The sequence below is a fragment of the Erythrolamprus reginae genome, chromosome 7 (assembly GCF_031021105.1).
Source record: "Erythrolamprus reginae isolate rEryReg1 chromosome 7, rEryReg1.hap1, whole genome shotgun sequence".
In the NCBI taxonomy this organism is placed as follows: Eukaryota; Metazoa; Chordata; class Lepidosauria; order Squamata; family Dipsadidae; genus Erythrolamprus; species Erythrolamprus reginae.
Window position 1 is genome coordinate 76749141 of NC_091956.1, and position 27782 is coordinate 76776922.

General features: G+C 40.5%; 1 protein-coding gene across 1 annotated transcript in view; it reads left to right on the top strand.

The window, feature by feature from the left end:
• The first annotated feature begins 4290 nt into the window (after positions 1-4290).
• ETNPPL (ethanolamine-phosphate phospho-lyase) overlaps positions 4291-27782 on the top strand; it is a 32603-nt gene continuing 9111 nt past the window's right edge. Inside the window, exons 1-8 of the mRNA XM_070757919.1 lie at positions 4291-4554; positions 11023-11141; positions 13617-13776; positions 14924-14998; positions 18562-18655; positions 19975-20091; positions 24711-24793; positions 27345-27570. Coding sequence (XP_070614020.1) covers positions 4502-4554; positions 11023-11141; positions 13617-13776; positions 14924-14998; positions 18562-18655; positions 19975-20091; positions 24711-24793; positions 27345-27570 — 927 coding nt within the window. The 5' untranslated portion in view covers positions 4291-4501. The remainder of the gene's footprint in view (positions 4555-11022; positions 11142-13616; positions 13777-14923; positions 14999-18561; positions 18656-19974; positions 20092-24710; positions 24794-27344; positions 27571-27782) is intronic.

The window sequence follows — 27782 nt, forward strand, 5'->3', positions numbered from 1 at the left end:
ATTTCCTGTAATATGTTCTTACTTGGTCTCTTCTACGCATAATTCTGTGCTTGCATGGGTCCAAAATGTCATCATCTGAAGCAATAGAAGATAAGGGAGATTGACTGTCTTGGCTGTGTGCCAAGCCCTCCTCTGCCAAGTCACTCCCACCTTCTTCTTTGTCCGAGGAAACTAAACTGTGATCTGATTCTGTCGGCAATAACACAGGCCTGTGACATGTTGAAGTTTCCCCTGCAGCCACCTCCCCATTCCCTGGGGCAGGAGCTGGGCCAGAGCCAACCACAACAGATATATTAATAATATTCTTTTTGTATACTTGTATGTATATGTATGATTCGTCTGTATTTTTATATTTTTTGTCTATATGTAGGTTTTTAAATGTTTTTTTCCTATATGTAAATAAAGATTTTTTTTTAAAAAACCCATACGGTTGAAAAATAGCATGACATCCCAAAATAGCATCAATTATTTCTTATAACTTTCTATAATCCTAGAAACCTGTCATTCATTTATCTTCAAAATAACCATAAGGACCAGTGTTAGGTATTATAGTAATAAGATTTTTATTAATTATCAAAGGAAGAAGGTTGGTGCTTTTGCAAACAAACCCAACATACGTAATCTTCCAGTGATACGTTGTTAATCAGAATAAAAATATTAAACAAAGAATTCCTGCCTCAGCAAGCCACAACATATTAATGTTCTGGGGTTGGGATTTGTTTTCTTGCCTGCTGCCCTCAAACAACCTCATCTGAAGAAATTGGCTCAGCTCTTATATGAAGTTCAGTTAAGTCAATAGCTCAATTGTTTCTTTCGGAACAATCCAATCCAAAGACATGTCCTTGGGACAGACATTCATTGCATATTCATATGACCTTGAGGCTAAAGCTTTGTTTACTCAATTTGGTGGCTTGTGTTTGACTGGTGATCTTTCATTTTTACTATAGTTTGACTTCTCTCCAGTGGCCAAAACTTCTTTAATAATTCCTGATTTATCCTAGAAAAAGACTGAATGTATTTGTTCACATTCATGGTCCATGAATGGACATTTTGTGTCGGAGGGAAGAATCTGAAATATTGCTTTAGTTGAAGTCATATCAATATTCTTTCTAGCACTGGTATTTTTTTTTATAAAAATACAACCAGATTAAATAAGTATAAGCTCTTGAAAAAGCACTTTTAGAAACATAGAAACATAGAAGATTGACGGCAGAAAAAGACCTCACGGTCCATCTAGTCTGCCCTTATACAATTTCCTGTATTTTGTCTTAGGGTGGATCTATGTTTATCCCAGGTATGTTTAAATTCAGTTCCTGTGGATTTACCAACCACGTCTGCTGGAAGTTTCTTCCAAGCGTCTACAACTCTTTCAGTAAAATAATATTTTTTCACGATGCTTCTGATCTTTTCCCCCAACTAACTTCACTGGCGTGTCCCTTGTTCTTGTGTTCACTTTCCTATTAAACGCACATACCACCTGAACCTTTTTTAACCCTTTAACATATTTAAATGTTTCGATCATGTCCCCCCTTTCCCTTCTGTCCTAAAGACTATACAGATGGAGTTCATTAAGTCTTTCCTGATAAATTTTGGGACATAGGCTGAAGAAGTAAATAAAAGCTATTAATATTTCATATTTGAGAACAAGCCACTTATGTTGCTTCAGAAGATAAATAAATATGTACTGGTTCAACAGGACATTCACATGAAATATTGGAGTTTTGATGCCTTAGAAATCAATGATTTCCAAAATCTTTTCAGGTTTTTTTTAAACAAACAAATAAATGACCATCAGGGATGCCAATTAGAGGATTTGAAAGTCTATTGGACGTACCTGACTCCTGCACAACTAGCATTCTGGCATCTGTTGTGGTTAGCTCTGGCCCAGCTCCTGCCCCAAGGACTGTGGATGTGGGGGAGACATCCACATGCCGCAGGCCTGTTTTGCTCCCGGTGGAATCTACTGATGAAGGCTCCTCTGACCAAGAAGACATGAGTGACAGGGAGGAGGAGAGTGTGGCAGACAGCTCAGAAGGAGATCAATTATCTAGCTCCTCCTTGGATTCGGAACAAGAGTGAATGATACAGCCACGCATGCGGAGAGCGATGCATAGGCAGCAACAACTGAGAGATTATTATCAAAGAAAATGAGGCCACCTGTGGTTAGGTGGGGCTGTGGTAATTAGTGAGGCTGCTATAAATAGCAGCCTGTGGGTTTGGCCATTGTGGAGGATTATCTGATCGTTGTGTTTCGTGCCTGCTTTACTGACTTTGACTTTTTGTGTGCTGATTTTTCCCCGCTTTGAAACTAAACCAGAGCAAAGTGTGTTTCACTTTGTGAAAGAAGAAGGACTGTGAATTGCCCCACAGCTGCAAGCTAAGTATCTCAGAACTGATAAGGGACTTGCACAAATGACCAGTTTGTTTGGAGACGAGTGCTCTTTGCTATACCAAAAGAGGGCTTAGGTTAAGTGAATTTTCATTATAAAGAACATTGTTTTGAATTTTCAAACGTGTGTCTGAAATTTGTAGCTGTGAATTTTTGGGAGGAGTCTATCAGGGAGCCCGACGGAACAGCATCTCCCCAAAGGAATCTCGAAAGGCTTAGGACAAATAGGTGTGTGTGTGATTACCACAAATGGAACACAAATAACAAGTCAGGAATGTATGATTATCACAATTGAAAATAAGAGTCAGTAAAACACAATAGACATAATCAAAACAAGATGTGTTGTGATACTGTTTTCAGTCTAGTGAACAATGTTAAGTCTGCGCCGGAATTCCAACTCATCAGCTACAGGTTGGTTGTATTGCTTGAAACCTTTAATGTTCCTCTGGTGTCTTAGAAGATCATTTTTCAAAGAATTAAACATGAAGAAGTGGAATGAACTAAATGTTTTGAGTCCTTTCTTCAAACTGAAAGCTCCATCAATGTGATTTCCCCGCCTGCTTTCTCTCTGTTGCTTTTGATCCATTCAGATCAATAGAAGCGTGTGGGAAAATTTAAGACTGAAAAAAAATGTAGAAGAATACAATCGCATAGAATAGCATAGAATAGAATAGCTTTTATTGTCACTTTGAATGTACGCTAATCAGCATACATTGAAATGACATTTTGTTGCAGACAGCTCTCAAAGGGTCGCCACTTCCAATATACACTATATAATCATGACAAGGTAGACTCAAGCTTGACTCAGTCTTCCGTCCTTCCAAGGTCGGTAAAATGAGGACTCAGAATATTGGGGGCAATATGCTTACTCTCTGTAAGCTGCTTAGAGAGGGCTATAAAGCACTGGGAAGAGGTATATAAGTCTAAATGCTATTGCTATAGACAGGTAAACAGATGATAGGTAGGTGGATATAGACTGATTGATTGATGATGGATGGATGGGTGGGTGGGTGGATAGATAGATAGATAATAGAGATAGATAGATAGATAGATAGATAGATAGATAGATAGATAGATAGATAGATAGATAGATAGATAGATAGATAGATAGATAGATAGATAGATGATAGACAGACAGACAGATATGGATGGATAGATGATAGGTAGATGATAGATGATATAGATGGATGGATAGATGGATCGATCGATCGATCGATCGATATGGATGGATGGATAGATAGATAGATGATAGATGGATGGATGGATGGATAGATAGATAGATGGATAGATGATAGATAGATAGATGATAGATAGATGATAGATAGATGATAGATAGATAGATGATAGATAGATAGATAGATAGATAGATAGATAGATAGATAGATAGATAGATGATAGATAGATAGATAGATGATAGATAGATAGACAGACAGACAGACAGAGAGACAGACAGATAGATAGGCAGATAGACAGATAGACAGACAGACAGACAGACAGACAGACAGACAGACAGACAGACAGACAGACAGACAGACAGACAGACAGACGGACGATGTGTGTTGTGGCCCCCCGGCAGCCCATGCAGCTGGTAGCGGATCCTTGATGGGAGGGGGGCGGAGAGAGAGGATAGATAATAGATAGAGATAAATAGATACATATACAGTATTATGTATCTATGAGAAACAACACAGTCTAGTTCGGATAGTTGAGTGAACTGACTATTTTAACGCCTGGAATGAAAGCAAATCTACTTCACCGTCTCCTGGATCTTCTCCTGAGGGAACCTCGAGCCAGCCGCCCCTTCGCGGACCGTCTCCTGCCGGCGGCACCACAGGCGGAGGAGGGATAAATAGCCTGGGGAGGCGGAGGGGGAATCACTCGCTCTGCACATGACCGTCTAAGCGGGGGGAGAAAACCAGCCCGGCTGGAGCGGCCCGGCCTGGGAGGCTCCGGGACGGGCAAGGACGGTTGGCAGCGGGCGGCGGAGGCGGAGTCCGGCAACCGGGCGGCGCGGGATATAAGGAAGATGCCTCTCGCCGGCCGGACTGGCACCCAGCGACTCCCCGACGGCTGCCAAGGGCGGGAGAGCTTTGGGGAGCGATCGGGAGGAGGATGGAGCTGTACAGCAAAGCGGAGACCGTCGAGCTGCGGAGGAAACACATCGGGTGAGCGGAGAGGGCAAAGCCCCGGGCGCTGGGGAAACGGAGCCGGACCAAAGGCGGTGGGCATTGCCCCATGCATCCAGAATGGGATGAGGCCGCGGAGGTCTCCAAACTTGGGCACTTTAAGACTTATGGACTTCAAAGATTGAGAAAGGAAGGAAGGAAGAAGGAAGGAAGGAAGGAAGGAAAGAAGGAAGGAAAGAGGGAGGGAGGGAGGAAAGAGGGAGGGGAAAGGAAAGAAGAGAAAGAAAGAAAGAAAGGAAGGAAGAGGGAGCGTAAGGAAGGAAGAAAGAAAGAAAGAAAGAAAGGGGGAGGTGGAAGGGGAAGGGAGGGGAGGGGATGGGAAAGAAAGGAGGAAGGAAGGAAGGAAGAAAAAAGAAAGAAGGAGGGAGGGAGGGAGGAAAGAAATAGGGAGGGGGAAGGGGAGGGGAAGGAAGGAAGGAAGAAAGAAAGATTGAGTGAGGGGGAAGGGAGGGGAGTGGAAAGAAAGAAAGAAAGAAAGAAGAAAGGAAGAAAAAAGAAAGAAGGAAGGAAAGAAAGAAAGAAAGGATAGGGAAGGGAGGGGAAGGGAAGAAAAGGAGGAAGGAAGGAAGGAAGAAAGAGAGAGAGAGAGAGAGAGAATGGGGGAAACTTCCAGCCCACGTGAAAGGGGAAAAAATGTCTTTTTTTTCCTTTCCTCATAAAAATCTTTGCTTTCTTCACTTGGACGCACAGTTCTTTTGCTGGAGAGACTCCCATTGGCTGGGGGAGATCTTGGCTCGTTATAAGGCAGAGGTCTTCAAACTTGGCACTTCAACTCCCAAAATTCTCCAGCCATCTAGCTATGCTGGTTGGAGAATTCTGGGAGTTGAAGTCCACTACTGTAGTCTTAAAGTTGCCAAGTTTGTTTATTTATTCTTAAAGTTGGAAGGGACCTTCTAGGTCATCTAGTCCAACCCTCTGCTCGAGCAAGAGACCCTACAACACCCCAGACAAGGGGTACATAAAATAGAAACATAGAAGCCTAGAAGCATAGAAACATAGAAACATAGAAACATAGAAACATAGAAGCATAGAAACATAGAAACATAGAAGACTGACGGCAGAAAAAGTCCTCATGGTCCATCTAGCCTGCCTTTATACTATTTCATGTATTTTATCTTACAATGGATCTATGTTTATCCCAGGCATGTTTAAATTCAGTTACTGTGGATTTACCAACCACGTCTGCTGGAAGTTTGTTCCAAGCGTCTGCTACTCTTTCAGTAAAATAATATTTTTTCGCGTTGCTTCTGATCTTAAAATAAAGGGACTGTACAAGTACAAATAAATATGCACAGGAATTTTAAATATATATTTTTGTAGGTCGCATTGCACTTTTAAGAAAGATAAAAAAAGAAAGGAAAAGAAAGAAAGAAGAGGAAAAGCAGATTTGTGTCTATAAATCTGTAAAAAGTTGTGCTTGTACAGTAGTGGTATTAGGGTAGAAGGATAGCAATAAATGGACAATCCAGAATTGGTACTGGTACATGGTGGACCACATCCACTTCGAAATTATGGAAATAAGATTAAATAACTTTGATGAAAATAAACTGGAGAAGCTGATGGCACGATGGAATAAGGTGAAAAATTATATCTTAAGTAGAATTTATTACAACAATGTGAAAAATAAATTCCAATCACTTTTTGTATGTAAAGAAATGTAAACCGGAACTAAGGAAGAAATTGAAACTTATTGCAAATAATTTAACCCCCTAAATGGTGGTGGGGTTTTATTGGTGTTGGGCACGTTTTCTTTTAAGTATTATTTTTTTATATACATATTTTTTGTTGGTTGTTGTAATAAAATTTAATTAAAAAATATTATATATATATATATAAAAAAGTTGTGTTTGTGGTCAACCTATGTGTTGACTATGTTGATCTGCAGCTTCTAGGTTCATTACTATCAGTGTTATTAATATTTGTGCAGTCCAATCTCCTCTTGAAAGTCCTGGTTGATCGCTCTCACCGTCAGAAAGTTCTTCCTTATTTCCAGGTTGAATCTCAGCTTCTATCTGTTGTTCCTTGTCTTGCTTTTTGGTGTTTTGGTAAACAGCCAGACCCCACTCCTCTCTGGGGCAGCCCCTCAAGTATTGGAAGACTGTGATCATGTCTCGCCTGGTCTTTCTCTTTGCTAGGTTGTCCATGCCCAATTCCTGCAACCGTTTTGGTTTCCAGTCCTCTTCTCATCCTGGTTGCTCTCTTCTGTACCTTCTCTAGAGGTTTCAGTGTCTTTTTTGTAGCGTGGTGACCAAAACTGAATGCGGAACCCTAGGTGTGGTCCTAGGGTGGACCTCTGGATTAGGGCTGGGGTGATTTAGGGTTGTGAGAGGCAGGTAGGCAAGACCCTTACGAAGGCATGGGGATCAGTCCATTCTTGCCAGGTCAAGCCGTGAGTTGAAGGAGAAGAATAGAATAGAATAGAATAGAATAGAACAGAATAGAATAGAATTTTATTGGCCAAGTGTGATAGGACATACAAGGAATTTGTCTTGGTGCATATGCTCTCAGCGTACATAAAAGAAAAAAGATACATTTGTCAAGAATCATGTGGTTGAAGCAATTCAAGACCGAGCCAATTTACTCCAACCTTGGCTTTCTACTCTACTGATACCCCAGGAAGACCGACTGGAATAGAAAAGTGCTGGGATTGAAATGAAAAGATCAGCAAAGGCTATAGGAAGATTGTTGTAAATATTGGAGGCTTCCTTACTAAGGGTCATATTTACGTCACCAAAATGCCATTTCCCCCCCTCTAAACCTGTTACTTTCAGAGAGTGTTTAGAATGGGACAGGCGTACAGCTACCCTTCGTTTACGAGCTTTGCCGATTCTTCATTTTATTAGTTTTAAAACTCCGCAGTCTGCATTGGTTGCCGATGAGTTTCCGGTCACAATTCAAAGTGTTGGTTATGACCTATAAAGCCCTTCATGGCACTGGACCAGATTATCTCAGGGACCGCCTTCTGCCGCACGAATCCCAGCGACCAGTTAGGTCCCACAGAGTGGGTCTTCTCTGGGTCCTGTCGACTAAACAATGTCGTTTGGCGAGACCCAGGGGAAGAGCCTTCTTTGTGGCGGCCCCGGCCCTCTGGAACCAACTCCTCCCAGAGATTAGAATTGCCCCCACCCTCCTTGCCTTTCGTAAGCTGCTTAAAACCCACCTCTGCCGCCAGGCATGGGGGAACTGAGATACACTTTCCGCCTAGGCCTTTAAAATTGTATGCATGGTATGTCTGCATGTATGATTGGTTTTTATATAATGGGTTTTAACTGTTTTTAGTATTGGATTATACTGTTTTGTTACCGTTGTTAGCCGCCCCGAGTCTGCGGAGAGGGGCGGCATACAAATCCAATAAATAATAATAATAATAATAATAATAATAATAATAATAATAATAATAATAAATAATTCCCTATAAAAGCCTACAAAACCAGGGGGGAGATTTTCCTGAGATTAGCAGAGATCCTATTGTAGCTGCATGAATTGTAAACAAATCTTACAAAAACTAGACCAATTTTCTTATTGCAGATTAATTTTGCATGAAAGGTTGCATTTGAGAAACTCTTAATTTTGATTGTTCCCACACTTGCTAACTTTCAGTGACATTTACACTTGCAGTATGCTTACGTTTATTTTGTAATGTGTGGAAGTCCTATGAATAGCGAAAATACTTTACTTTTTCATTTAAAGTCTATCTTCCACCCTAAAAGTGTCCTTGTTTTATATTGTGGTTTCCAATGATTTCAGTTCTGTAAAAATAGTGACGTTAACACCTAAAAGACTAGGTCAGTGTTGATTTCTCTAAAGGATATGTGACAAATATAGTAAGCACATTAAGATGCATGCATCATGGATTGGATTAGATGAGCCAAAGTTAGATGCCAGTGCTGACATGCTGACATATAACCACTGGTTTATATAACCCTCAGCAAGTGTACTCCTAATTCTTGCATAACCAGCCTGCTGCAGTTATGCAAAACCTAAGTTGCTTTCCATGACAAAAATTTTGTCCAAACAGATAAGAGTTGTTTCTTCAGGGTTTTTGCAAAACACTATTGCAGAACAAAAAAAACCCACAACACCCTATTTTGTCCTTGCTGTGTGTATGTATGTGTGTGTATGTATATGTATACATATATGTGTGTTTGTGTGTATACATATAAACTTTCAAATATAAAAGTAGACAGATTTGTAAGTTATTTAAGTTGGGTTTCCCCCACTCAATAACAGAAGTGTGTTATTGATTTGTCTTTCCTTGCACACAATTTATCCCGCGGGTAAAAGGAACCAGGAGTGAAATCCAGCAGGTTCTGACAGGTTCTGGAGATCTGGTGGCATAAATTTTGACTAGTTCTGAGAACTGGCAAATACCTCCCAGAGTGGGGTGAGAATGAAGATTTTGCAATATCCTTCCCCCAGAAGTAGGGAGGGAATGGGAATTTTGCAGTATTGTTTCCCTGGAATAGGGTGGGAATGGAGATTTTGCGGTATCCTTCCCCTGCCACGCCCATCAAGCCACGCCCACAAAACCGTAGGGGGGAAAATGAATTTCACTACTGGAATAATAATAATAATAATAATAATAATAATAATAATAATAATAATAATTTATTAGATTTGTATGCCGCCCCTCTCCGAAGACTCGGGGCGGCTTACAACAATAATAAACAGTATACAGTAAACAAATCTAATATTTAAAAGAAAGAGATATCTAAAAGCCCATTATATAAAAACATACAACACAAGCATACTATACATAAAACTATATAAGCCTGGGGGAAATGTTTCAATTCCCCCATGCCTGGTGGTATAGGTGGGTCTTAAGCAATTTACGAAAGACAAGGAGGGTGGGGGCAGTTCTAATATCTGGGGGGAGTTGATTCCAGAGGGCTGGGGCCGCCACAGAGAAGGCTCTTCCCCTGGGGCCCGCCAGACGACCTTGTTTAGTCGACGGGACCCGGAGAAGACCAACTCTGTGGGACCTTATTGGCCCCTGGGATTCGTGCGGCAGAAGACGGTCTCAAAGGTATTCTGGTCCGATGCATGAAACCCTTTCATGCATTCCCAGGCACAAATGTATTGTTTCAAAATTGTTTCCTAGTTAAAACTTGATTTAGGTTTTTAGCTTGGAAAAGAGGAACCTGCTCACATGGTTTTCAAAATGGATTGTAGGGAAAAAAAGTTCTCCGTTAACAGATTACAGTAGAACTGAGATTCCAATTCAGACACCCAACTCCATTAGTTTATCAACATTTGCTGTCATCACTTAAGTGTCCTGCAGATTATTATTTTTATTTTATTTTATTTTAATTTATTTATTTTATTTATTCTTTGTCTAATATACAATATATATGGAAGAGAATAGACATTAAGTAATATATATAATGATAGAAAGTAACAGAAGAGAAGTAGATGGGAGGCAGAGAATATATATGATATAAGAGATAAGGAGAGAATATATATGATATATATATATTATATATATATATATATATATATATATATATATATATATATATATATATATATGGAGAGAATATATATGATATATGAGATAAGGAAAGACAATTGGACAGGGGACGATAGGCACATCAGTGCACTTATACACGCCCCTTACTGGTCTCTTAGGAACCTGGAGAGATCAATCGTAGAAAGTCTAAGGGAGAAATGTTGGGGGTTAGGGGTTGACACTATTGAGTCCGGTAATGAGTTCCACGCTTCGACAACTCGATTGCTAAAGTCAGATTTTTTACAGTCAAGTTTGGAGCGGTTAATATTAAGTTTGAATCTGTTGTGTGCTCTTGTGTTGTTGCGGTTGAAGCTGAAGTAGTAGTTGACCGGAAGGACGTTGTAGCATATGATCTTGTGGGCAATACTTAAATCTTGTTTTAGGCGCCGCAGTTCTAGGCTTTCAAGACCCATTTTCGTAGGGTATTCTGTTTCGAGTGGAGGAGTGAAGGGCTCTTCTGGTGAAATATCTTTGGACGTTTTCGAGAGTGTTGATGTCTGAGATGTGGCGTGGGTTCCAGACAGATGAGCTGTATTCGAGAATGGGTCTGGCATAGGTTTTGTAGGCTCTAGTCAGTAGTGTGAGATTGCCAGAGCAGAAGCTACGTAGGATCAGGTTAACAACTCTGGAAGCCTTTTTGGCGATATTGTTGCAGTGGGCTTTAGCACTTAATGACTGAATTGGCTAAACTGAATTGTCACGTTAACTGTTTTGACCTGGCATGGCCTTTTCTCAAATTCCTCACATTAAACAATGAGTGTGCATGAATCATGAACTTCAGCTCTGTTTAATGTGTCACCAAGCACATTAATAGGTCTCAATGCTAACGGACCACTGACAGTAAAGAATGCAAAGACTTTTTGTGTTTGTGTAAATGTAGGCTTAGCAACGCTGTTGAGCTGATCCAAACTAAAACAATTTGATATCATCTCTTGCAGGCCATCGTGCAAAGTTTTTTTTGCGAAAGATCCCATTAAGATTGTGCGGGCTCGTGGACAATACATGTTCGACGAGAATGGGGAAAAATACTTGGATTGCATTAACAATGTTGCACACGGTAAGAATAAAGGATTCTGCTAATGCCCCAACATCAGCTACAATCGAATTACCAAATTGACGCATTCAGTAACCATGGCATGAAGCTCACCCATTCTACCAGATATGTTTCCATTAATAGACAAAGTACATACATTTTCATCATTCTTCTTGTCAAGTTTAGAAAAGAAAGCTTAAATAAGGGGGGGGGGGGAAGGATTTCCTCACAATGGTTTGTGTACATAGGGACATAGTCTACCATATGTACAGTACAATGTTAACTCTACTTACGAACTTAATTTGTTCCGTGACCAGGTTCTTAAGTAGAAAAGTTTGTAAGAAGAAGAATTTTTTCCCATAGGAATCAATGTAAAAGCAAATAATGTGTGTGATTGGGGAAACCACAAGGAGGGTGGAGGACCTGTTTCCTCCTAGATAATTCCTAGAGAAGCTCCATGGAGGCTTCTCCCTGCCTTTTCCGGCCCTGTTTCCTCCCGGGAGATGCCTAGAGAGGCCCCACGGAGGCTTCTCCCTGCCTTTTCCGGTCCTGTTTCCTCCCAGGAGATTCCTAGAGAGGCCCCACGGAGGCTTCTCCCTGCCTTTTCCAGTTACAGTTTCGGAGGCTCGGGTTTGTAAGTTGAAAATGGTTCTTGAGAAGAGGCACCTGGTTCTTATCTAGAAGAGTTTCCTAAGTAGAGGCATTTGTAGGTAGGGGTACCACTGTATCTTTCTAGACCAGGAGTGTCAAACTCAATTTTATTGAGGGCCGCACCAGGGTTGTGTTTGACCTTGGAGGGGCTGTGTGTGTGTGTGGCTGGGAGAGTGGTGGCTGAAGGGCGTGGCCAGCTTGACGTCACTCATTGAGGCTCCATTTTTGGCCACAATGACCTCCTGAAGCCCTCTGCCAACGAAAACGGAGCCGGGGGAGAGAACCCACAGTCCCCCTGGGCGCCATTATTTCTGTCAGAGTGCTGTATGAGGCTTCCCCCAACACAAAAGTGTTGTGGCCAAAAATGGAGTCCAGGCAGGCTGCACGCGGCCCTCCTGAGTTCTGTTTTTGCTGGCAGAGGTACTACAGACCATTCCTTTGCTGTTTCCAAGTGGCCCCACGGGCCAGATCTAAGCATACTGCAAATTACCTCCGGGACCGCCTTCTGCCGCATGAGTCCTAGCAACCAGTGAGGTCCCACAGATTCGGCCTTCTCCAGATCCCGTCAACTAGACAATGTCATTTGGCGGGGCCTAGCGGAAGAGCCTTCTCTGTGGGGGCCCCAGCCCTCTGGAATCAGATCCCCCCGGAGATTTGCACTGCCGCCACTCTCCTTGCCTTTCAAAAAAGCTTAAAGACTTATTTATGCCGCCAGGCTTGGGGCCATTAGACCTTAGCCCCTGGCCGATGAGTGTAGTATGTTTTGTTGCATGAATGGAATGAGAGATTTTAAACCTCACTAACGTTTAAAAAAAAAATTTAGTTATATTAATTGGATTTTTATATATGTATATGCTATATTGTTTTTGATGTGTTGTGAGCCGCCCCGAGTCCTCAGAGAGGGTCGGCATACAAATCCAATAAATAAATAATAATAAATAAACCTCGTCCAATCCAGGGGCCTTAAACTTGACACCCCTGTTCTAGACCCATCTTATGCTGAGCAAAAGAAAAAAAATTGATATGTTGCAGGATCCAATCTGAGTCGGTCACAAGGAACAAAGGTTTAGCTTTCCGAGCTTTTGGGGCTCGTGATGGAACCCAGAATGTCTCCAGAATGTGTGCTGGGGTATTGAGGGTCAACATCCTAATTAACAACCAACCCCACCCCACAAAATCAAACAATAATATAAAGCCCTTCATGGCACCGGACCAGATTATCTCAGGGACCGCCTTCTGCTGCACGAATCCCAGCGACCAGTTAGGTCCCACAGAGTGGGCCTTCTCCGGGTCACGTTAACTAAACAATGTCGCTTGGCGGGACCCAGGAGAAGAGCCTTCTCTGTGGCGGCCCCGGCCCTCTGGAACCAACTTCCCCCAGAGATTGGAATTGCCCCCACCCTCCTTGCCTTTCGTAAGCTTCTTAAAACCCACCTCTGCCACCAGGCATGGGGGAACTGAGATACTCTTTCCTCCTAGGCCTTTACAATTTTATGCATGGTATATCTGTCTGTATGTTTGGTTTTATAATAAGGGTTTTTAAACTGTTTTAGTATTGGATTGTTATATGCTGTTTTTTTATTACTGTTGTTAGCCGCCCCGAGTCTACGGAGAGGGGCGGCATGCAAATCCAATAAGTAAGTAAGTAAGTAAGTAAGTAAGTAAGTAAGTAAGTAAGTAAGTAAGTAAGTAAGTAAGTAAATAAATAATTGCCTTCGTTTTGATGCGGGTCTACAGCAATGGTGAAAGCAAACCATTAAGCTAGGACAGAATTAAGTGTCTTACACTGTGTTGGTAGAGAGATCCGTGGACTAAGAGCTTTCTTTTACTTTACTGGATCCTTTTTAGTTGGACACAGCCATCCTGATGTAGTCAAGGCTGCAGTGAAACAAATGGAGCTGCTTAATACCAATTCTCGATTCCTGCATGACAATCTGGTCCAGTACGCCAAACGTCTCACAGCTACCCTACCAGAGAAACTTTCCATTTGCTACTTTGTGAACTCCGGGTATGTCAGAATCTCTTCCTTTCTCCTTTATGTAGTTGAGGGCCTATTGGTTTTGAATGACAAATAATTGCCACTATTTATTTATCGGAAACTTCAGATCGTGCAAAATGCAGCTGCGAGAGCAATCGTGGGCTTCCCCAAATAGGCCCATGTTACTCCAACACTCCGCAGTCTGCATTGGCTGCCGATCAGTTTCCAGTCACAATTCAAAGTGTTGGTTATGACCTATAAAGCCCTTCATGGCATCGGACCAGGATATCTCCGGGACCGCCTTCTGCCGCACGAGTCCCAGCTACCAGTTAGGTCCCACAGAGTTGGCCTTCTCCGGGTCCCGTCGACTAAACAATGTCGTCTGGCAGGACCCAGGGGAAGGAGCCTTCTCTGTGGTGGCTCCGACCCTCTGGAACCAGCTCTCCCCGGAGATCAGGATTGCCCCCACCCTCATCGCCTTTCATAAGCTTCTAAAAACCCACCTCTGCCGTCAGGCATGGGGGAATTGAGACATCTCCCCCTTGCCCATGTCGTTTTTGTGTTTGATTCAATTGTGTGTTGTTTTATATATATTGGGGTTTCTTTTTTGGACTTTTAATCTAAAACTGTAACCTAGATTTTTAAATATTAGATTTGTTACTATGTATTGTTCTTCACCATTTTTGTGAGCCGCCCCGAGTCTGCGGAGACTTAATAAAATTTCTTAATAAAATCCTTCTTAAGAAACCCTCTGAGAATTATTTTGGAAATAATTAAATTTATTTTTTGGCAACTGCCAAAGAGCCTTACTCAATGATTTAGTGAGGTTATCTATTCTATAGGTGTGTGAAAACATGTATGGACAACGTTTTGGTTTTAATGCCAAGGAGAATCCTGTTATATTATGCAACTTTGATTGCAATCCAGGCAGCTGCCCTGCTTTTATCTGATTGAATCAGATACAATAGAATAGAATTTTATTGGCCAAGTGTGATTGGACACACAAGGAATTTGTCTTGGTGCATATGCTCTCAGCATACATAAAAGAAAAGATACATAACTGCCAACATTAATGTTTTAATATTGTGTTTATGCTATTTCTGCTGGGGGGGTTTCCCCCCAATTATTATGTTTTGGTCTAAAACCCCTGAATTGCTTTTGTAATACTCTTTTACAGCTCTGAAGCAAATGACCTTGCATTGCGCCTGGCTCGGCAGTATAGCGGTCACAATGATGTGATAACCCTTGACCAGTAAGTGTGCAGAGTGTATAGGTGTGTTTAGTTCTTTACAGCATGAAATAATAAGTGCTAGAACAGCTGATTCTCTGTTCCCTTGATAGGTGATATAAATGCAGGCATAAATTAGGATGATTTTTTATTCATATAGAAATTCAAGCTGTGTACTATGTCAGTCATTTATCAGAAATGTGGGAAGACCGATTGGTTGATCTGTAATTTGGTAGAACAATTTTATATACTTCTTAGCATTTAGCATTAGAATTTGAACTTATATACTGTCTATTAGTGCTTTACAGCGCTCTCTGGCTGGTTTATAATTCCAGCATTATTTGCATATTGCCCCCAACAATCTGGGTCCTCATTTTCCCCACGTCGGAAGGATGAAAAGCTGAGTCAAACTTGACCAATCAGGATCAAACTCTAGATTATGGTCAGTGTTTGCCTGCAGTGTTGTACTTAACCACTGTTTCATCAGTGGTTTATTTACTTATTATTATACTGTTGATACTCTGCTGTTCGTCTTGGTGCTGAAATAGAGATAGGTACGTTGTTGTGGTTAGCTCTGGCCCAGCTCTTGCCACAAGGACTGTGGATGTGGGGGAGACATCCACATGCCGCAGGCCTGTTTTGCTCCCGGTGGAATCTGCTGATGAAGGCTTCTCTGACCAAGAAGACATGAGTGACAGGGAGGAGGAGAGTGTGGCAGACAGTTCAGAAGGAGATCAATTCTCTAGCTCCTCCTTGGATTCGGAACAAGAAGACCGCCTTCTGCTGCACGAATCCCAGCGACCGGTTAGGTCCCACAGAGTGGGCCTCCTCCGGGTCCCGTCAACAAAACAATGTCGTTTGGCGGGGCCCAGGGGAAAAGCCTTCTCTGTGGCGGCCCCGGCCCTCTGGAACCAACTCCCCCCTGAGATTAGAATTGCCCCCACCCTCCTTGCCTTTCGTAAGCTCCTTAAAACCCACCTCTGCCATCAGGTATGGGGGAACTGAGATATTCTTTCCCCCTAGGCCTTTACAATTCATGTATGGTATGTTTGCATGTGTGGATGTTTGGTTTTACAATAAGGGTTTTTAGTTGTTTAGTATTGGATTTACATGCTGTTTTTTGTTACTGTTGTTAGCCGCCCCGAGTCTACGGAGAGGGGCGGCATACAAATCCAATAAATAAATAATGAAACAGCCACGCATGCAGAGAGTGATGCATAGGCAGCAACAACTGAGAGATTATTATCAAAGAAAATCAGGCCACCTGTAGTTGGGTGGGGCTCTGGTCATTAGTGAGGCTGCTATAAATAGCAGCCTGTGGGTTTGGCCATTGGGGAGGATTATCTGATCGTTGTGTTTCATGCCTGCTTTGCTGCATTTGACCTTTTGTGTGCTGATTTTTCCCCGCTTTGAAACTAAACCAGAGCAAAGTGTGTTTCACTTTGTGAAAGAAAAAGGACTGTGAATTGCCTCACAGCTGCAAGCTAAGTACAGTATCTCAGAACTGAGAAGGGACTTGTACAAATTACCAGTTTGTTTGGAGATGAGTGCTCTTTGCTATACAAAAAGAGAGCTTAGTTTATTTGGATTTTCGGTATAAAGAACATTGTTTTGAATTTTCATACGTGTGTGTGTCTGAAATTTGTATCTGTGAATTTTCGGGAGGATTCTACCAGAGACCTCGACAGAACATAGGTAGGTAGGTCAGGTAGTGTTGTGGCCTGCGATTAGCTCATGCAGCTGATATTGATCCGGTTCAAGGAGGCCGACTTGGAGATGCAACAGCGGCTTGTGCCGCTAACCCCTGCATCGGATAGTAAACTTTCTAACGTATGCCAACTGTTAATGATGACTAAGACATCGTGTTGCAATTCTAAAAATGTATAATGAAAAAAGAAAATTATATGATCAAAAATAATATAACTTAGAAAACAAATGGTACATTATATCAACGTATATATTAATAGGCTAATACAAACAGGTTGTAATTAATAAGGTCAACAGGATGGTTGATGTTTGTGTATATCGTTAAGTGTTTAAGGTTTGCAAATATGAAAGATTATATATGTTTGTAAGATGTGTTCTGATTGTGTTCTTTTTTCTTTATGGCATTTGTTTTTAACGTAAATATTTAATAAAGATTATTTTTTTTAAAAAATGACGACTAATTAACAGTTGGATTTTCTTTTGCAAGAAAATACTCGTGTTTATGTGTGGCTTTAGTTTGTAACTAAGACAGTTACAAACGCAAGCTGTGTGTTTGCTATTGTCTTAGCTGGGGCAGAACAGATAGGTAGATAATAGCGTCAGTCATCAAGTTGGTATTTACTCTTAGCAATCACTTATTTTCTCCATGGTGATCTTGTCTTCAGCCTGATCTTTTAGGTAACAGTGGTACCTCATCATACGAACTTAATTGGTTCCAGGAGGAGGTTCGTAAGGTGAAAAGTTCGTAAGACGAAACAATGTTTCCCATAGGAATCAATGTAAAAGCAAATAATGCCTGCAAATCCTTCAGGAAAATCCCAAACTTTAGAAGGGAGGCGAACAGAGGGCAGGGAGGAGCAGCTAAAGGGGGCGGGTGGAAGAAGCAAGGCTAGGCTAAAGGGTGAGTGGGAAGGAAGAAAGGCAAGGGCCCCTCCCTTTTCTTTCTTCAAAAGACACCGTTTCAGTTTCTTTGCAAGCACGTTGTTCTCTACAAAAATTTTTCTCCTCCAAGCCCCTCCCTCCTCCCTTTTCTTTCTTAAAAAGACACCCTTTCAGTTCCTTTGCAAGCATGTTGTTCTCTGCAAAATTTTTCCTCTCCCAAGCTGCCCCTCCCTCCTCCCTTTTCTTTCTTAAAAAGACACCCTTTCAGTTCCTTTGCAAGCATGTTGTTCTCTGCAAAATTTTTCCTCCCCCAAGCTGCCCCTCCCTCCTCCCTTTTCTTTCTTAAAAAGACACCCTTTCAGTTCCTTTGCAAGCATGTTGTTCTCTGCAAAAAATTTCCTCCTCCAAGCCCCTCCCTCCTCCCTTTTCTTTCTTAAAAAGACACCCTTTCAGTTCCTTTGCAAGCATGTTGTTCTCTGCAAAAATTTTCCTCCCCCAAGCTGCCCCTCCCTCCTCCCTTTTCTTTCTTAAAAAGACACCCTTTCAGTTCCTTTGCAAGCATGTTGTTCTCTGCAAAATTTTTCCTACTCCAAGCAGCCCCTTCCTTTTCTTTCTTCAAAAAAGGGGGAAAAAAGAAACCTCTTCATCTCAGCAGCAGCTGCTTGGGTTCGTAAGGTGAAAATAGTTCGGAAGAAGAGGCAAAAAAATCTTAAACACCAGGTTCGTATCTTGAAAAGTTCGTTAGAAGAGGCGTTCCTAAGATGAGGTATCACTGTATTTCAAAAATGATACACAGAGGTCTAACTTTATCCTGAGAACTCTGTGAGGCGGGATGAACTCGGACATATTAACAGGCTCAAGATCTTCTAGTCAACTGCATCTTCATATAGAGACATGGAGCTTGGTTTGAATCTTCCAAATCCAAAACCTTCCAAGTCCAAAACCTTAATAATTGTTCCTGTATTTTGAATTACACCATACTCATGTTTTTTTTTCAGCGCCTATCATGGTCACGTGACCTCCTTGATTGATATCAGTCCATATAAATTTAATCAGCTGGGAAAAGAGGCCAAAAAGGAATTTATACATGTGGTGAGTATAAGAGGATTTATTATTTATTATAAGAGCCGAGGTGGCACAGTGGTTAGAGTGCAGTACTGCAGGCCACTATAGCTGACTGCTAGATCTGCAGGTCAGCAGTTCAAATCTCATCATTGGCTTAAGGTTGACTCAGCCTTCCATCCTTCCGAGGTGGGTAAAATGAGGACCCGGATTGTGGGGGCAATAGGCTGGCTCTGTTAAAAAGTGCTATTTCTAACATGTTTTCTGTTCTTCCGGGCTCTCTGGTAGAAGCCTCCCGAAAATTCAAGGGTACAAATTTCAGACACACACACGTTTGAAAATTCAAAACAATGTTCTTTATCCCAAAATTCAAAATAAACTAAGCACTCTTTTTGTATTGCAAAGAGCACTCGTCCCAAAACAACTGGGTAGTCTGTACAATTAATCTTAAGCAGTCATTAAGTACTTAGCTAGCAGCTGGGAAGAAACTTCACACCCTTTCTTCTTCCAACAAAGTGAGATACACACACACACACACACACACACTGCTCTGCTTTGGTTTCAAAGGTGTGAAAAATTCAACAAACAAAGTCCAGAAACCAGCAACACAGGATTCCTGACGAACTGCGATCAGATAATCTTCCACAATGGCCAAACCCATGTACTGCTATTCATAGCAGCAGCCCTAATTTCTGGAGCCCCACCCAAACACAGGTGGCCGCTCTTATCTCCTGTAATACGTCCTTACTTGGTCTCTTCTACGCATAATTCTGCACTTGCGTGGATCCAAAACGTCTTCATCCGAATCAATGGAAGATAAGGGAGATTGACTGCCTGGGCTGTGTGCCAAGCCCCCCTCTGCTGAGTCACTCCCACCTTCTTCTTCGTCCGAGGAAACTAAACTCTGAACTGACTCTGTCGGCAATAACACAGGCCTGTGACATGTTGAAGTTTCCCCTGCATCCACCTCCACATTCCTTTGGGCAGGAGCTGGGCCAGAGCCAACCACAACAGTTTTCTAAGCTGAGTCTAAGGAGAAGGGCAGCATAAAAAAAAATGGAATAAATAAATAAATAAATAGATAAATAAATATTTCAATTTTTTCTAAGTTCTCCCTGCCAGCATATTCTTACTACCGATTCTTGCACATGCCTATATAGACGTTGGATCTACTGAGCTAACATGGGGCAGGCTTCATGCAATCTGTCATTATTTTCATGTAAAACCAATATGTATTTTGCAATTACTCCTATGCACAGAGAAAAAGATGACTGGTTTTAAGTATACAGTAGTTTTGCACGGGAACTTGCATTGAAATGTATATTTCAAACATTAGTCTTGCATTTTAGGCACCATCACCAGATATTTATAGAGGAAAGTATAGAGAAGACCATGGAGATCCAGCAGGTGCTTATGCTGATGATGTGAGAAATATTATCGAAAAAGCTCAAAAGAATGGTCGCAAGGTACTCTTGAAATTTTTTTAAAAAAGATTTATTTTGCCTCTTCCCCATCCGTCAATGTTCGTCCTGATTAAGACCATTTAATTATCTTATATATAATTGAAATGTCTTTCTTTCTTTTTTTAACAGATTCTGGATTTTAAGGTGTTCCCTATCCCCCTTTAATTCATATGAATTTTGCAAGCATTGTTTTAAATGAAGACCCACGTGGGTTTAATAAATCTGGATTTTCCCTTCCTCTCTTTAGCTTCTTGATATCTTTTGAGGCTATGAATAGGAAGTATCTTAGCAAAGGCCTATTTTTCCTGCTGAGTACAGGGAATTATGACCAGAAACTGATCGGCAACCAATGCAGACTGCGGAGTGTTGGTGTAACATGGGCATACCTGGGGAAGCCCATGATTACTCTCGCAGCTGCATTCTGCATGATCTGAAGTTTCCGAACACTCTTCAAAGGTAGCCCCATGTAGAGAGCATTGCATTTAATCAAAATTGCCTCTTTCTAACATTTTAACTTTTATACACTGTTTTTATAATTGAATATTTTACGGACACGCCCCAGACTTGTATTTAAAATGTCCTCGCTGAGGATTGGGGGGAAAAAACCCTTACCTGGTGTTTTCAGACTTGTGGATCCAAAGGTTCCTAACTGCTGAAAAGAAGTTAAGCAATTTTTCAAAACTGATTAGAAAAGGAAACATCTGAACCTTGTTTCTTTTAAAGGCCCCAAGATTTTTTTTAAAACTACAGGTGATTTCATTCTTTTTAATTTAATAGGGACTCCACAAAGTCCCTTTTTGAGGCAGATGAGCAGTTCAAAAATATAAAAAATAAATGGAGAAAATCAAAAGATTGTTCCGTGCTACAAGAAGACTAGGCTGAAAGCCCAACAATTTCACCACATATCGTCTTTCAGATAATAATAAATTCAGAAAATTAATATGGTTCCATGGATGCCCCATAAATATGTTTCACACTCCAGTTTACCTCTGAACTTATAAAAGGGCTTCCAGTAAGTCATTATCTATTTCAATGAGTTTCCAGCAAGTTACATAATAATACATTAACTTTGTTTTAATACCTAAAGGAAAACTAAATAGTCTATAATAAAGCTGCCTTCCCTAACCTAGCACTTGCCAAAATTGTTAGGTTACAACTCTTGGGATTTTCAATCGTAATTAAAACTGTTTAGCATTTGGGCTGAAAAAAGAATTTAGAATTAGAAACCGCAAAATCTTATCCACCAAACTCAACCCCAAAAAACCCATAAAGGATAACAAAGCACAATGTAGTGTGATTGGGTTTAAAATAAAACACTCTGGTTAACTAAAAGTCCAAGTAAGAAAGGCTGAATACCAGAGCAAATACCAAAGGATCCGATATACACATGAGCAAAAGTTGATATTTAAAACCAGCAATTACAAATATTTTAAAGCGATATAGAATAGAATAGAATTTTTATTGGCCAAGTGTGATTGGACACACAAGGAATTTGCCTTGGTGCATATGCTCTCAGTGTACATAAAATAAAATATACATTTGTCAAGAATCATGTGGTACAACACTTAATGACTGTCATAGGGGTCAAATAAGCAATGAAGAAGCAATATTAATGAAATCTTAGGATATAAACAACAAGTTACAGTCATACAGTCAACATGGGAGGAAATGGGTGATAGGAATGATGAGAAAAACTAGTAGAATAGAAGTGCAGATTTAGTAGAAAGTCTGACAGTGTTGAGGGAATTATTTGTTTAGTAGAGTGATGGCGTTCGGAAAAAAACTATTCTTGTGTCTAGTTGTCTTGGTGTGCAGTGCTCTGTAGCGACGTTTTGAGGGTAGGAGTTGAAACAATTTGTGTCCAGGATGTGAGGGGTCAGTAAATATTTTCCCCGCCCTCTTTTTGACTCGTGCAGTATACAGGTCCTCAATGGAAGGCAGGTTGGCAGCAATTGTTTTTTCTGCAGTTCTGATTCTCCTCTGAAGTCTGTGTCGGTCCTGTTGGGTTGCAGTGATTTTAAAAAAGGAATTTCAGAAGAATAGACTTTGTCTATTAACAGGTAATTAATTACGGTACAAAAATCACTATCACAAAAGGATCAACAAAAGTAAAATCAGTGAGTTTTTGACTTCACATGAAGATGATGAAAGGGCTGATTAAATTTCTTTTTGGTTACTAATAATTATTTATTTTTTGTGTGTGGTTATCCAGTAAGTGAGCCGGCCCAAGTCTTTGGAGAAGGGCAGCATACAAATCTAATAAATAAAAAATAAAATAAGTAGTATACAGTGATTAACTTAAAAGTAAAAGAGGAAAACAAGTTGAAAACTAAACCAGCTAGTAATTTAAAGTAATTTAAATAATTTAAATTTGAAGCAGTGCCCAGCTCTAATACAAACAAGCTGATAAACATTTATTTATTCTTATTTATTTATTAATGCGATTTGCAACTCCTTATAGACTCTGGGCAGCTAACAACAATATAAAAACAGCAATATAAAAAAACCCAATGAAACAATTTATTTATTTATTGGATTTGTATGCCGCCCCTCTCCGCAGACTCGGGGCGGCTAACAACAATGGTAAAACAACATGTAACAATCCAATTTAATAAAACAACTAAAAACCCTTATTATAAAAAACCAAACATACACACAAACATACCATGCATAACTTGTAGTGGCCTAGGGGGAAGGAATATCTTAACTCCCCCATGCCTGGCGGCATAAATGAGTCTTGAGTAGTTTACGAAAGACAGAGAGAGTGGAGGCAGTTCTAATCTCCGGGGGGAGTTGGTTCCAGAAGGCCGGGGCTGCCACAGAGAAGGCTCTTCCCCTTAATTATGATTAAGAACCCTCAATTAAAACATTCCTCCAATAATTCTAATAATATAGTTTCCAGGAATGTTTCAAGTCCTAAAAAGTGCCGGATCATTTTCAAACTTATTTTCTCCCAACTACCTTAAAGTCCAGAAATCTATCAGTCTTTTAATTCTTTAACCATTTTTGGAAAAACAAAACGAAAATAAAATCTAACAGGGAGTTTCTATTTTCTTCCCTTTGTCTGTTTCTCTCCCTTTTCATATATATCTTTGTAGGTTTTGGGGCCGTAGACGTGGGATAACGTTATACAGACAATGGGGAATCTTCTACTGCCTGGCTGTAGTGTACCCTCTTCTTTACACGTTACAGAATGACCTTCTTTCCAGGAAGACCCTCCTGCCCAGCTACCGCAAAACCTACAGATTCTCAGGGAGGGTTACGCAAAGTGTGGGAGGCGGTCAGTTAAATAGCAAACGTGCACTGCAGGCAGTTTTGGGGGAACAGCAGTGACTTAATGCAGGGCAAAAAAAAAAACAGAGGAAAAAAAGTAAGCTTCATGTTTTGATCTACCAAAATGATGATTTGATTTGACATCATGTCTTTGTGTCTGTTTGCGTTGTTGTTATTCCCGACAACTGGGATTACTTTTATCTGTAAGCTTCTTTTTTCTCAAGTGGCTCTTTTTTTGTGAACTTTCACTTTAAGTCTTTTCTCAAGCAGGGATGCCCAAAATTTCACTCTGGGACTTTTAACCCCAAGCAATATGTTTAGGGATCTTTGCTGAGATAAAAGAGATGTAACTGGCTGTTCCCGTGTGTCTCATATATAATAAAAAGAACGTGCCAAATATTCTTTTGATATTTGGGGATTTGGAATAATGAGGGATTAATCAAAATACAGAACCTCGTCATTTATCAGATAATCTGGATAGTAAAATCTCCCTGGGTATTCCATCTAAAGTAGATACTGAAATACAGGGGGTGGACAGAAAAATGGAAACACCTTGCACCTTCCGTGGAATCCAGATTTGTGAAGCTCCCTTCAAACAGTTTTTGTGGAAACTGGGTTCTGTACGTGTCTATTGAGCTCTGCACTGATTTTAGGAGCTGCGGTCTTGCGATCCGCTCTAACAATTCGCGTTAGAGTCCGACGGTCTCTCTCTGACAACTTCGACTTTCGACCAGAACTGTGCTTGGCTGAGGACGTTTTCCCTTCTCTTTCAAAAATAGTCATTAATTTTGAGACATGACCTCTTGAAGTGCCAAACATTTGGGCACTTTCTGTTACACTAGCGCCTGCCATTCGAGCACCAACAATTTGGCCTCTTTGAAAGTCTGAGAGGTCTGCCATTTCTAGAAGGGTATAACCAATTTCCTTAAATTTCTGTAAAAAAAAAAAAGGTAGTTTAAAAAACATATCAAATAACAGAATCTTTTTAAAAAACATTAAAATATGTCAAGTTTTGATTGATTTGAACATGTTCAAACATTATGATGCCAAAAAAGTCAAGTGTTTCCATTTTTCTGTCCACCCCCTGTATGTTGGTACACTTTAAAAATCAGTCCAACACTCTCTCAATAAATCTTTTTTGAGATAATTCAATTGGATGTGTGACCTGGCATTGAAAAATTGGGCATCCCTTCCTCATAGTTATGCGTACAACTGCCCAAACTCTTTCTGCCCTTGCTTTCCTTGTTTTGATAGCCTACATTTAATTGTTGGGTCATTTGCAAAAGACTAGGTTGAGAACCATTCTTTCCTCTGTAACACCTTCTTATGCGACATCTTCTTTGACTTAGATTGCTGCCTTTATTGCTGAATCCATGCAGAGTTGTGGAGGCCAAATAATTCCACCTGCAGGCTATTTCCAGAAAGTGGCACAGTATGTATAGTGCGTGGAATGGCTTAATTGTAGACGAACAATTAGCAGGAGTTTTCCAATCTACTATCCTGCCTTCCTACAATTTTCAGTATAGCAATATAGCCAGCATCTAAGAGTCCCAATATTTATTTTATTTTATTTTATTTTATTTTATTTATTTTATTTTATTTTATTTTATTTTATTTTATTTTATTTTATTTTTTTATTTTATTTTATTTTATTTTATTTATTTTATTTTATTTTATTTTATTTTATTTTTTATTTTTATTTTTATTTTATTTTATTTTATTTTATTTTATTATTTTATTTATTTATTTTATTTATTGGATTTGTATGCCGCCCCTCTCCATAGACTCGGGGCGGCTAACAACAATGATAAAAACAGCATGTAACAATCCAATCCAATACTAAAATAACTAAAAAAAACCCTTATTATAAAAACCAAACATACATACAGACATACCATGCGTAAATTGTAAAGGCCTAGGGGGAAAGAATATCTCAGTCCCCCCATGCCTGACGGCAGAGGTGGGTTTTAAGAAGTTTACGAAAGGTGAGGAGGGTGGGGGCAATTCTAATCTCTGGGGGGAGTTGGTTCCAAAGGGCCGGGGCTGCCACAGATAAGGCTCTTCCCCTGGGTCCCGCTAAATGATGTATGGAATGGACCAAGGCACCCGATTTGTGAATAGTAATTTAATGCCCCATTCTACTGTGTTTTCCCCAAAATACAACCTACTCAAAAAGTGAGTCCTAGCTTTATTTTTACATGTGCACCCAATATAAGCCCTACCCCAAATAAGCCCTAATTAATACCCTGCCTACAGGTAAAAATTAAGCTAGGATGGGAATGACGGGGTGGATTGAGCTGCCCTCCTGCTTATTTTTGGATAGTTGCAGCCATTTCTTCTGCCGGCAAGGCTTTCCTTAAGGCCTCGCTAGCCGATAACAGAGCTCCGGATCAATCCAGAACTCTGTTATCGGCTGCAGAAGCCTTCAAGAGAGCCCTGCTGGACGAAGAAGTTCCCGATGGCCGTGAAAAAGAGGCCGTGGGCAATGTGTGCAAGTGAGATGAGTCAGTGGACAACATTTCCTCCCCTGAAAATAAGACCCGGTGACTTTTTTGATGGAAAAAAAATTCCAATAATCCAACAATAAAAATATAATTGGATTTATATGCTGCCCCAGAAAGGGGTGACATATAAATCCAATAAGTAAGTAAATAAGTAAGTAAGTAAGTAAGTAAGTAAGTAAGTAAGTAAGTAAGTAAGTAAGTAAGTAAGTAGATAAATAAGTAAGTAAGTAAGAAAGAAAGAAAGAAAGAAAGAAAGAAAGAAAGAAAGAAAGAAAGAAAGAAAGAAAGAGAGGGTCTTATTTTTGGGGAAACACAGTACCTATTAAGAAATAGTGGCTTGTGGCTGTAATTTTTGTTTGATTTGATTTTGATTTTATTGGATTTGTATGCCGCCCCTTAAAACAGCATATGACAATCCAATATTAAAACAGTTAAAAACCCTTATTGTAAAACCAAACATACATACAGACAGACATACCATGCATAAAATTGTAAAGGCCTAGGGGGAAAGAGTATCTCAGTCCCCCCATGCTTGGCCGCAGAGGTGGGTTTTAAGAAGCTTACGAAAGGCAAGGAGGGTGGGAGCAATTCTAATCTCTGGGGGGAGTTGGTTCCAGAGGACCGGGGCCGCCACAGAGAAGGCTCTTGCCCTGGGTCCCGCCAAGTGACATTGTTTAGTTGATGGGACCCGGAGAAGGCCAACTCTGTGGGACCTAACTGGTCGCTGGGATTCGTGCAACAGAAGGTGGTCCCTGAGATAGTCTGGTCTGGTGCCATGAAGGGCTTTATAGGTCATAACCAACACTTTGAATTGTGACCGGAAACTGATCGGCAACCAATGCAGACTTGTAACAAGAAGATTTTGGCAAGTAAGATTTCAGCCCAACAACAATGCTGATTTTTTTTCTTCACTATAATATCTTAGTATGCAGTTCCCAGTAATGTTTACATTTAGGGAAACAGTGTTTGAGAAGAGTTGTCGTGCTACTGAATATTTCCCTTGATTTATGTTTAGCATGTATATAGCAAAGTGATAATTTCAAATGAATATTGGAATAAACATGTATAGAGTGAATAATGCAAAAAGTGGTTTAGAAAAACATTCAGACCTTGCATCCCATGGATATATTGAGGGAATAGCTTTATGAACGATATACGTGATGATTTTTCTGATCAAAGGTAGCAATTTCAATTTTCTTCATTTCATTTGGCCTTTCGCTAACTAAAAGCCAACAGTATGTCGGGCCCCAGGCCATGCTTCAAATCCACTTAGTTCCAAACATTCAGGCTCTGATATATCACTTCTAGTAAAGAGTGCAGCATGTATTTGACAATACAAGCAGTATTTTTAATTCTCAGATCTCAAAAGAGATTTTTTTAGGAGCTATGCTTAAAGTTCATATAATTAAGGTTACAAATCAATGGTTAGAAATTATCTAATGTCATAATAAGACACCTGAACTTTGTTTCTTTTTCCAGATTTGTCCACAAAGCAGGAGGAGTTTTCATAGCAGATGAAGTCCAAGTTGGATTTGGTCGTGTTGGGAAGAATTTCTGGGCATTCCAGCTACAGGGTGAAGACTTTGTACCTGACATCGTCACTATGGGGAAGCCCATTGGGAACGGCCACCCAATGTCTTGTGTTGTCACAACAAGAGAAATTGCAGAAGCCTTTGGTGCCTCAGGATTAGAATACTTCAATACTGTGAGTATCGCTTTTAGTGTTATAGTCAGATAGTTAAATTATAAGTTCTGATCGTCAGAATACAAATCAAGTTTGTAGTGATGTAGATATCAAATGATCTAAGAGCCAAAGCCCACTGCAACAATATCGCCAAAAAGGCTGCTAGAGTTGTTAACCTGATCCTAGGCAGCTTCTGCTCTGGCAATCTCACGCTACTCACCAGAGCCTACAAA